The 10829-nt window shown below is 49.6% G+C and overlaps 1 protein-coding gene across 5 annotated transcripts; it reads left to right on the top strand.

The window, feature by feature from the left end:
* The first annotated feature begins 1478 nt into the window (after window positions 1-1478).
* Gdpd2 (glycerophosphodiester phosphodiesterase domain containing 2) lies at window positions 1479-9853 on the top strand. 5 transcript variants are annotated; one of them, XM_055605124.1, is made up of 16 exons: window positions 1479-1504; window positions 1618-1733; window positions 3472-3585; window positions 3832-3935; window positions 4232-4325; window positions 4523-4582; window positions 4815-4913; window positions 5091-5184; window positions 5339-5484; window positions 5607-5689; window positions 5805-5955; window positions 7315-7536; window positions 7718-7866; window positions 8491-8638; window positions 8769-8851; window positions 9087-9265. In XM_055605124.1, exons 3-16 carry the CDS (start codon window positions 3481-3483, stop codon window positions 9196-9198), a joined length of 1650 nt encoding a protein of 549 aa, XP_055461099.1. In that variant the 5' UTR covers window positions 1479-1504; window positions 1618-1733; window positions 3472-3480; the 3' UTR covers window positions 9199-9265. The 5 variants fall into 5 exon arrangements, with proteins under 5 accessions (XP_055461099.1, XP_055461101.1, XP_055461100.1 ...); XM_055605126.1 differs by adding an exon at window positions 1899-1914 and having other exon boundaries at window positions 1482-1733; XM_055605125.1 differs by adding an exon at window positions 1870-1914 and having other exon boundaries at window positions 1482-1733.
* Window positions 9854-10829: the final 976 nt, after the last annotated feature.

Here is a 10829-nt window from a genome sequence, read left to right as displayed (position 1 = left end):
ATGGCCAGGATGGAAAAAATAGTGGAAGAATCTGGGTGTTTCCACAACCTCCCAAATGGCACCACAGGCCAGGGAACAAGCCTTGAACACATGGGCCTTTGGAGAACATTGATAATCTAACATACAGATAGTACCAAGGTACAAAAAAAAGTAGTTATGTAGAGTTACAGTATTTTTGAATAATATATCCAGGAACAGAACCCAATATATATTTACTATGTATCTCTTCCTAATGCCCTAGAATCTGACTAATGGGTATAAAAAAACACTGCTTTTCAGTTACAGAAAAAAACTGCTGTCTGCCTACTTTCTCCCTTGAAAAGAGAAAAGAGGGTCAAGGCTTACTCATTTCCAATTAGAAGCTAGAAGGGGCCCAGTCTTGCAGTGCCACATACAGGCTAGATGTGAAGCCTTTTGGGAGTTTTCAAGTCTTGGGACTCATTCATGCATATTGAATCCTGCACTTGCCCCCACCCCCACCCCACCCCCCGCATACACTTCTACAGCTAAAAAGCTCTCAAACCGTCCCCACATACAAGAAAGCAGAATCCACCACAACCCAAGCAAAGGAAATTGAAAAACAACCTGCCAAGAATGACTCTCTAGGTGACCCGCTGGCCCTCCCTGGCTTCCTGCCAGCAAGCAGCCTTGCTTCTCTTTGCATTTTAATTCTGAGAGAGTTAGGGAATCTCTGCCATTGCCAAATAGAGCCTCTGGATACAATGGGAAAGCTGAGAGGGAGGGAACCAGCTCCTGGCAGAAGAGAGCCAGTCTCCCTCACTGTTTGAAATTGAGTGTGTGGAGGGGGAGGGGAAGACAGCTTATCTGTAAGAAGTCATCCTTTCCAACCAATACCCCAAGTCACTGCATCAGCCACAATCCAGGAGCTGTCCATCAGTCCTCTCCCAGCTCACAGGCAACCTGTGACCACAACTTGCTAGGCCACCTTCTTTTGTATATGTTCATCTTCCCAAAGCCTGGTACCCTAATACACTCTACACTCCTGACATGATCCAATGCTTGGTAAATAAGGCGGCAAGACTAATATCCTGGTTGAGCGTTTTATATTTGGAGAAGTAAAGGCTGTTGAATACATCCACAGGGACCCCTGGTTCGGTGATAGGCAATTTGCTGCCCAGAGTTCATAGAGTCACTTCTAGAGCATCACAAAGATGGAATTTGCAGAAATGCAAATACCCCAAGAGGAAAGGGAAGCTAACGATTGGAAGTTGTAGTCCCAGGAAGCTTGAGGTTAGACTTCCTCATATGATCAAGAGTTTCCAGGGCACTGGCAGGGCTCCTTCTTCTCACTGCCAAGATGCAAAGTGTATGTGGTCACCTCCCCCAGCTTCCCTTCCTCCTCTGCCCTCAGTCCTCCCTCCTAGAGCCAGGACAAAGCCCTCTGGCAGTGACTGGGAGGGGAACAGGAGGAGGGACAGAGGGATGGGGAAGGCTGCACAAAAGAATTCCTCACATCAAGCCCCCTGACGGCCAGCTCCAGCAAGTAAAAAGGCAACCTCCTCTCCTGCTCACTAGCGCCCATATTCCCACCATGGCTGGGCTTGGGCCATAGAACCTTTGTAGGCCTTGCAAGAGGACCCACACTTCTTCCTGTAGGTGGCAACAGTGACACCAGTTTGACCAGTGAGGCTGAGCCAGGGACTGCAAGAGAGAGGAGTCAGACAACTCGGAGAGGAGCTGGGAAGCAGAGCTGCTCGCTTGCTGAGTGAAAGGTGTGAAGTCTCGGGAAGGCTGGGGGGGTTATCGGTGGGAGCTGGGAAGTGAAGACCTGCTCACTCAACTCAGCAGGGATGGAGTCAAGGGGGTTAGGCAGCACCCCTGTCAGATTCCCTCCTTGGGGTCTTTCAGACTGGCCAGATCCTGATCCCATCTTCCAGGCAGCCCTTGAGGGAGGTAAGACTCTTGAAATCTGGGGTACACGGGGAAAGACCCTAGAAAAAGCAAGTGGTGTGGACTGGTGCTCAGGACTAGCTACTGTAGCCTGTTTCTGGGATGGGGAAAACTAGGGGTCTCCCTTCTGGGTTGACTACAGTCTACTGGGAAGGGACCCACAAGGTAAAGGTTTTCTTCCCCAGCTCCAACCCCTCAACTCCCGAGGGGAACTTAGAGTAAGGGAGCAATCTCAAGAGCAGACACACCTTGCTTCTTTTCAGGGACCCTCCCGCAGCGCACCCCTTAAGGCGCCACAGAGTGAACAAGGAGGGTCTGTCCCTTGGTACAGGACAGTTAGACACACACACACACACACACACACACACACGAAAGAGAGAGAGAGAGAGGACAGGAGAGGAAAAATTATCCTTTACGTAGTCATTTTGAAACTCATTTGTCCTGGCAGCCACTAGTCCACTAGTACACACATGTACATATGCTGACACATCACACACAGTCACACCCTGCTTCCCATCGGTGGTTCCGAGATAGAATTCTCAACTGCTGCAAACCGTATAACCCTCTCAGGTAGAATCCCACTCACCAGCCCAGCCCAGTTTGTTTTAGCCATACTCAGAACCATAAGGCACAGGAATACCCTGCCCCAAGACAACCGCCCTGCCACCGCCACTACACGCAGACACGCACACATGCACCTTTGCCCTGTGTGTGTATTGTACTTTGATTAAGGATAACTCAAAGGGTGGGGCCCCTGGGGAAGGGAAGACGGGAGCTGGGTTTCTATTTGGGGTGGAGGGTGACTATATATGATGACCGGGCAGGAAAGGACAAGGCTGGAGGCGGCGGGGTTTGGGGGGGGACTTGGATTTTCTGGGCTGGGCAGGTAGGAATGGGGCTCCTTTAGAAGGCTGGGAGTAAGAATCCAGTCGGCCTGCTCCTGAAGTCTTCCTCCTATTAGCAGTGCCCCTAACCCCTGGGAAGCAGACAGAGAATCTTTCAGTCAGGGCTTTGTGGTTTGTTCAGTCTCTGTTTCCATAGCAACTAGTCAACTAGCTGTGCCTCCCTTAGCCTGGGGTCAGAATGGGAACCTCTGCTTCAGGTTACTCCTACTTCCTGGGATGGAAGACAGCATTTGGCTGCCTCAAGCTCAGTCAGATCTGCCTTAACTTGCTGAACTGAGTTTGTCCCATCCTGGAGCAATGTCTCCTGATTTACTCTGGGCAAGCACTCCAAACCCAGGTTTGGATGTCATTAAATAGGAAGGAGCTGAAGAGAATGGTTACACATGATGCCTACAAAAAGGACCACTGACTGACTTCCTGTATATCAAAAATAAGGGGCAATGAAAGACTCCAGAAATGCTTCCTCTTGTTGAGGTTTGGAGCCAGTTACCTCATGAAATCCAGAGCTCTGGGTCTTCCTTGTGACAAGTAACCTTCTTGCTGAGTAGCGGCCTAGGCTTCTATCTATGTGCCCTTGGCTCCTCAGATACATGGGAAGGGAGGCTAGGCTCTGTCCTCTTCCAGGTCCCTGATGGTCAAGTGCTCTTTTCCCCAGGTCTTCACTATGGCGGAGTCCCCTGGCTGCTGCTCTGTCTGGGCCCACTGCCTCCACTGCATGTATAGCTGCCACTGGAAGAAATGTCCTAAACAGAAGATGCAAACCAGCAAGGTGATATAAGGATGTGGGAGGCCACAAGTTAGAAGGCAAAGGCTCTTTGAAGGGAATATGGAGACTGGGGACTGACTATTTTCATAGGCAACTGGGAGGAAGAGTTTTTCTCTCCCCAGGAAGAAAATCTCCCTCAAATACAGGAAGAGCAGCTCAGTGCAGGGCAGGAAGCTGAGCCGCCATCCTAGGGGTACCTGAGCATGAAATGGGGCTCAAGCTAAGATCTTCTCTCCTGCCCCTTTGCAGTGCGACTGCGTCTGGTTTGGCCTGCTCTTCCTCACCTTCCTCCTGTCCCTGGGATGGCTGTACATCGGGCTTGTCCTTCTCAATGATCTGCACAACTTCAATGAGTGTGTCATGTACCACCCACCCCTTCCTCACCATACGGACCAACCTACTTCCTACCCCTGTGCTCAGCTCCCACTGTCCGTCAGCCCCAGCGCTCCATGGCTCCTGTATCCCATCACTTCTGTCCTCGGAAAATTTCTCCAAGAACCGCCCCCCCCCCAGTCCCTGGAACCCTTAGCCCTATGAAGCATTTTCTCCTCACTCCCATCTAGTTATTTTCCTGGACCTAGGTACCTTAACTCTCAACTCCCCTCAGGTCACCTCCTCTCCTTGAACAACATTCTTTCCCCTCCTGCAGATTCCTGTTCCGCCACTGGGGACTCTGGATGGACTGGTCCCTGATCGCTGTGCTGCTCATCTCTCTACTGGTTACATATGCATCCTTGCTATTGGTTGGTCCAGGGACATCTGGCCTAACTCCCACATAAGCCCTTCCTTCTTGCTCAGGTCTACTGTCTGCTTCTCATCCTAACCACGGAGGGGAAGAGGATAATTCTTGGGTGGGAAGGAAATGCCAGTCTGCAAATCCTCACTAAGTGAACTTGCCATCTCTTGAAGCCTCCTAAGTGCCCCTATGCTCTATTCCCAGCTCCTGGGCCTGCTCCTACAGCTCTGTGGACAGCCTCTACATCTTCACAGTATCCACAAGGTACAGTGAAGTGGCCATGAAAGGGAGAGGCAGGTGCTGGGTGCAGCACTCTGATGGCCATTTGCTTGAGGACTTCACTTTTTCTCCCTTGGGTACAGACTAGGACCTGAAACCCAGTGCCATATTTATTGAGTGAAAGGATAGTGGTGTGTTCGACCAAATGAGGAGGTAGCCCCAGTAACCATGAGTGTCTGCTGGCAAAGAAGGCCTAGTCATTCATCCCTGTCCCCAGGTGCTACTGCTCCTCATTATGCTTCTGGTGGTTATTGGCCTTGTGGGACTGGATATCCAATGGCGGCAGGAGTGGCATAGTCTACGACTGTCGCTGCAGGTAAGTCCTGGATCTCCTCTGTCTAGGCCCATGGCTATTTCTGGAACATTACATTGCGCCTGGTCCTATGAGACTGCAGCTCTCTCTGAGCTCCAAAAGTTAGTCCCTAAGAGGGAAAGAAGAGGGGTGGGAGGGAACAAAGGAAGAAGAGCCTTCCTCACCAGCTGTTATCCACAGGCAACAGGCCCGTTCCTTCACATTGGAGCAGTTGCTGGAATCACCTTCCTGGCCTGGCCTGCGGCTGATACCTTCTACCGTATCCACCCAAGAGGTGCCAACTTCAGCCCAAACTCACCATCGCTGGATACCAGCGTATCTCCCTCCAACTGCTCATTCAGTTTTCTGTACCTGAGCTCTCCTCTCTGCCCCTAGAGCTCCACCTCACTTGTTACCTTTGCCCAAAGCCTTTCCTCCACTTTCTACAGGCCCCAAGGTTCTGTTACTGTTTCTATTTTTTGGAGTCACTCTGGTCATCTACCTGGCCCCCCTGTTCATCTCTTCCCCCTGCATCATGGAATTCAGAGATTTACCCCCCAAGCCTGGGCTTGTGGGACACCGAGGAGCCCCCATGGTAAGTGACAGAAGCCTGAGCAAGCAGAGAAGAATCTGCTCCTCTAGGCTTTAGCGACCAGGCCCATGTGTTCCCAGGCCTCCACCCTTCCCTGCTACCTCCTCACCAACTCCCTTTCCCAGCTGGCCCCAGAGAATACACTGATGTCCTTGCGGAAGACAGCTGAGTGTGGAGCTTCTGTGTTCGAGACAGATGTGATGGTCAGGTGATAGAGGGTGGGACCCAGAGGGCTGGTGGGCTGAGGGACACAGTGGAGGTGGGGGACAGTACTCAGAAAAAGATGGCAGAGCTTGGTCCCCTGATACCCCTTGTACCCGCAGCTCTGATGGAGTCCCCTTTCTCATGCATGATGAACGGCTGAGCAGGACTACCAACATAGCCTCTGTGTTTCCAGAGCGGATCTCAGCCCACAGCAGTGACTTCTCCTGGGCTGAACTGCAGAGACTCAATGCTGGAGACTGGTTCCTAGAGGTGAGCATACCAGCCAAGAAGAGGCCACCACCTCAGTGGCACTCAGGGCAGAGTTCATTCCAGCAATGTGTACTTGCTGTACCCTGTGCTGCTCAGTAAGAACAGTCTCTGCCCTAGTGTCACTCCCACATAGTAAGGAGAGCCTAAGCAAAAGACAATTGGAATCAGAAATAGAGCAATAAAAATACTTCTCGTGGACAGATGGGAGTGAGGTCCACATTTCTCAAAGCAAGAATGGGGAACTAGTTCTGCAGTATTAAGATGTAATATACTTCAAACCCTTACTTGGGACATGGGGGTCTAGTTTGAGATAACAGCATGAGTAATGGCCAGAAATATGAATAGGCCTTTAGAAAACAAAAAGTAGCTCAATTTAGCCAGCTGCAGTGGCACATGCCTGTAATCCCAGCAACTCAGGGAAGCAGAGACAGGAGGATCTCGGTGAGTTCAAGGCCAGCCTGGCCTATAAAGCGAGTCCAGGACAGCCAAGGCTACACACAGAGAAACCCTGCCTTGAAAAACAAACAAAAAGAGAGAGAAAGAGACTCTTTTCCCACTTGCTCTCACCTGTGGACACCTTCCAAACTCTGACTCAGTTTTACAACTGTTTGCCTTCTCCACCTCTAGAATTGGGGGCTGCACACTATTTCAGGCAGACCATGGCATAGGAAATATTGGTGGTCCCTGTTTTTGCTCACTGTGGCTTATCAAACCTTTTACTTGCTCTTGATTGGCCCTTTCTCCCATTCATCTTTGTGGTTGTTCCAAATCTCTGCCATTCTGTCCACCTTCCCTTATTATCAACTAATGACCTCAAGTACTGACACAGGAAAAGCTGGATAACAGTGGATATTTGCTGTGTACTTGAGACCATGGTGGAAAGTTAATTCAAACAGGACTCTAGGTGGGTATGGAAGTGCAATGAGAAAGGAGCTGAAGGACCAGGAGGAAAGCAAAGGGTCAAGATCACAGAGGTCTCTATGAAACTAAAAAGATGATGTAGTCGGGGATGGGAAGTTATCAACCTGGAAGAGTAGGATGCTAAGGCCATAGAGTAAGATTATATAGAAGAAAGCAACCATTTAGAGAAAAACAGACCCTGACGTGGGCAGAATCTTGGTAAGATCAAGAGCAGCTAGCTGGGTGTGACGGCTCACATGTTTAATCCCAGCACTTGGGAGGTAGAGGCAGGCACCTTATTAAGAATTCAAAGCCAGCCTGCTTTAGGTAGCTATATAGCAAATTCCAGGCCAGACAGGACTGCATAGAGAGACCCTGTCTCAAAACAAACAAATGGCAAGAACTGAGAGAAAACCTAGAGGCTTCTTGTGATATTGAAATAATTTCCCTCTCTTACAGAGGAATCCCTTCTGGGGGGCCAAAGAGCTGTCAGGCTCTGATCGGAAGGAGGCTGAGAATCAGACAGTACCAGCATTGGAAGACCTACTGAAGGAAGCAGCAGCTCTCAACCTTTCCATCATGTTTGACCTGCGCCGTCCCCCTAGGAACCACACATACTATGACACTTTTGTGAATCAGACACTGGAGGCTGTGTTGAGTGCAAGAGTGCCACAAGCCATGGTGATGTTGTCCAGGGCTCCCAAAAGTCCCCCTTTCTGCCCCTCTTCCCACCATACCTTCCTTGGGCCATGATAATTTGACCTCCTGCCTCCTGCCCTCATCTTCTTCCAAACCTCTCTGCCCCTGTCCCAGGAATCCCTAGGGCTTACTTAGCTTTTGGCTCTTTGTCCTTGAACCACAGGTTCTTTGGCTCCCAGATGAAGATCGTGCTAATGTACAACAGCGGGCCCCCAGAATGCGCCAGATCTACGGACATCAGAGTGGCAACAGGACTGAGAGGCCCCAGTTTCTCAACCTCCCCTATCAAGACCTGCCACTGTTGAATATCAAGTGAGTGCCCGGTGAAAGAAATAACGAGGACCCCAAGGTTGACTGTCAGGAAAGAACCAATGCAGGTGGTGCAAAAGCTATTCATTCATTCCCACAATGAATGAATACTTAGTAAATGATTGGTATATATCATGCAGCATTTATTGTAGACTTAAAGAAATAAATGTGAATAATTTGGGAAAGGTCCTAGCTTTCACGAAGTTTAGAAACTCGCAAAAGATACAGACAACAAATCACCCAAAACACATTTATGTTGGGTAGTGATAATTTTCATGGTACAGTAGTGATTGGGGTTTGGGGTAAGGAGCCAGGGAAGCCACATTAGGAAGCATTGAAAAGGTGATGCCTGAGCTGAGCACCAGATGATTACAAGGAGCTAATTATGGGGGGGAAAAAAAGAAGAAGCAAGGATAGAATAACAAGCAAGAAAGAGGAAGGGGAAGCTGGAGAGATAGCCAGGAATCAAACAAGATAGGGTGATGATTTTAGCGGGATGATTTTAGTATTCTCCATCACAGAGATTTCTAGAAAAGAGAGTGGATTCAGGGCAGAGAGTCTCAGACATGAGCTGGGCAAATTCTGATGAACACTCCCCCCTCCCCCCATTTCTTTCTTACTTCTTAGGATGCTGCACCAGGATAATGTCTCAGTGAACCTATTTGTAGTGAACAAGGCCTGGCTCTTCTCCCTACTCTGGTGTGCAGGGGTAGATTCTGTCACCACCAACGACTGCCAGCTGCTGCAGCAGATGCATCACCCGCTCTGGCTTATTGTAAGGGCGCTAGAACTGTCACTGTTCCTCCTCTCCAATCTTTTATTCTCCCTAAACCTGTCCTCTTCCATGCTTGTTTATCCCCATGTGCTACTCTATCCCCATTGACGGACCTTTTCTAATTCCATAGCCCCCTCAGAAATATTTAATGATATGGATCATCACCAACTGCGTCTCCATTCTGCTGATTTTGTGTATCTTCCTCCTCAGAGGGTGAGTGCTTTTCCCTTTGTCCCCTGGGCACTCTCTCCAGGCCCCAGGTAAGGAAGATGACTCTGACTTTGAATGTGCTGCTTAGGATGGGGATTTGGTCCTCTTCAATTTTTGAGCCTCCCTTATCCCAATAAAATGTCTTGACCCTGGGGAAAGCAGTTGGGAGAAGCCGTGGGTTGGAAAAATCTTACTACAAGTTGGCAGAACTCACAATAGAAAGACTCTTTCTCTATAGGAGATGTGCTGAGAGAAACAGAACTGGTAAGAATGCCCCTTCCCTTCTCATTTTCTCCGAATTTCCCCTGGGTTCACTCCCTACAAGACCCATCTCTTCCTCACTTCCCTAGGCTTAGAAACAGCAGTGCTGCTGACCAAGATCAACAATTTTACCTTGGAGTGAATGCCAGGCCTAGGCCCTGACCTAAGGCAACCTAAAACCCATGTGTACTCGTCAAAGGGACGGAGAGAAGCTGAAGTGGAATATCCTGGAAGAAGATATTCCGAGGAAGAGAGCATTTACTAACAGAAGATGTTGAACTAAGAGGGCCTTTTGTCCAGAAGGTGGGCATGTCTCAAGCTGCCATGGAATTTGCTGCCCTTGGTGTTCTGACATGAATTAGTTGGAAAGACGGTGAGTGACAAGAAGTTACTCCCCAAATGAAATTAAAGCAAGGAAGTGAGAGAGATTGCCAAGATAATGGCCTAGGCTTGTGTGCACATGTTCTTTGATAAATGCAGGGTGTGTCTGGGTGGGATAGCTCAGAATGATGACTGAAGGAAATTTGGCCTTTCCCAGAGAACTCTAAGATGATGCAGACAGTCCCCACTACATGCCCTTTCTCTCCTCCCTCTCACAATTGAGCTTCTTTCCTGCCTACGGGTTGGGAGCTAAAAAGCTCATTTAGCAATGTAATCGTGTGCCGAAGGTGGGCTTTTTGTTTGGAGCGGTGACTGTATCTTGCCTGTTAATCTGTTATTCAATGAATTTGTATTTGTCATTTGGTCACAGTCTAATCATTTTGGTGCTGGGGCTGGAAGGATGCTCATTCCATCCGGAACTGGATGTTAAATGACACTGAGGGGTCAGCATCATGAGGAGATTTGAGGGCGGTAGGCGGAAGGACTAACACCACCACCTTCCCCAGCAGGCTGGACAGTAGCAGCTGCTGCCACAGTCAGGGTGGCCCAGGAGCTTTATACAGGAATTGCGCTGTAGCTCCACCTTGTGGTCGCTCTCCCACAAGGTCTGGATCCCTGGATACAATGACCTACTTGATGAATACCACCAGCTTTTCTTGTGGGTTCCTTAACTTCAGACTCTGTGGGCAAGGTCTGATTTTTTTTTTTTTCTTTCTCTGGGACGTGCGCAGGGTCTGGTTCCAGCTAGCCTTCCCCTGGAGGAGCAAATTCCTCAATATATTACTGCTTGCCAGTACAGAGCTGACTTAGTGCGGCAGGTAAAAAGGGAGTGGGAAGCTAAGACAAAAACTAGGACAAGCAGGGGCTCTGTGACTGACCTTGCAATCCTCCATTACACTGCCATTCATCCCGGTTCGTGCCCCCACTCAAAGGCCAGTCAAATGAAGATTTTGATCAGGACAGGAAAAGGCCCTGCATTCCTTCTCTCCCGCCAGATCAGAACTTGGAGCATTAGCACCTTGAGACAAGACCCTGCCACCCCTTGTCCCCTATCTCTTGATTACCGGCAGCCATGGGAACTACAATTCCCAGTATGCCTCTGAGTACTTACAGTCTCCTATGAATGGAGGCGAGTTTGAATTGGCCGCGGAGGTAGCCTGCCAGGAGCCTCCCTTCCTCCCTTTCTCCCTCCCTCCCTCCCTCTCTCCCTACCCCCTCTCTCCTTGCTCTCGTAGTCCTAGTCCTCCGCACCTACACACCTAGCCCAGGCAGACGTGGCGGGATTGGTTGTGTGTGTGTGTGTGTGTGTGTGTGTGTGTGTGTGTGTGTGTGTGTGTGT

Source organism: Psammomys obesus, unplaced genomic scaffold, assembly GCF_907164565.1.
Source record: "Psammomys obesus unplaced genomic scaffold, mPsaObe1.curated_primary_1811, whole genome shotgun sequence".
NCBI lineage: Eukaryota > Metazoa > Chordata > Mammalia > Rodentia > Muridae > Psammomys > Psammomys obesus.
This window is presented reverse-complemented; position numbering and strand designations above follow the sequence as displayed.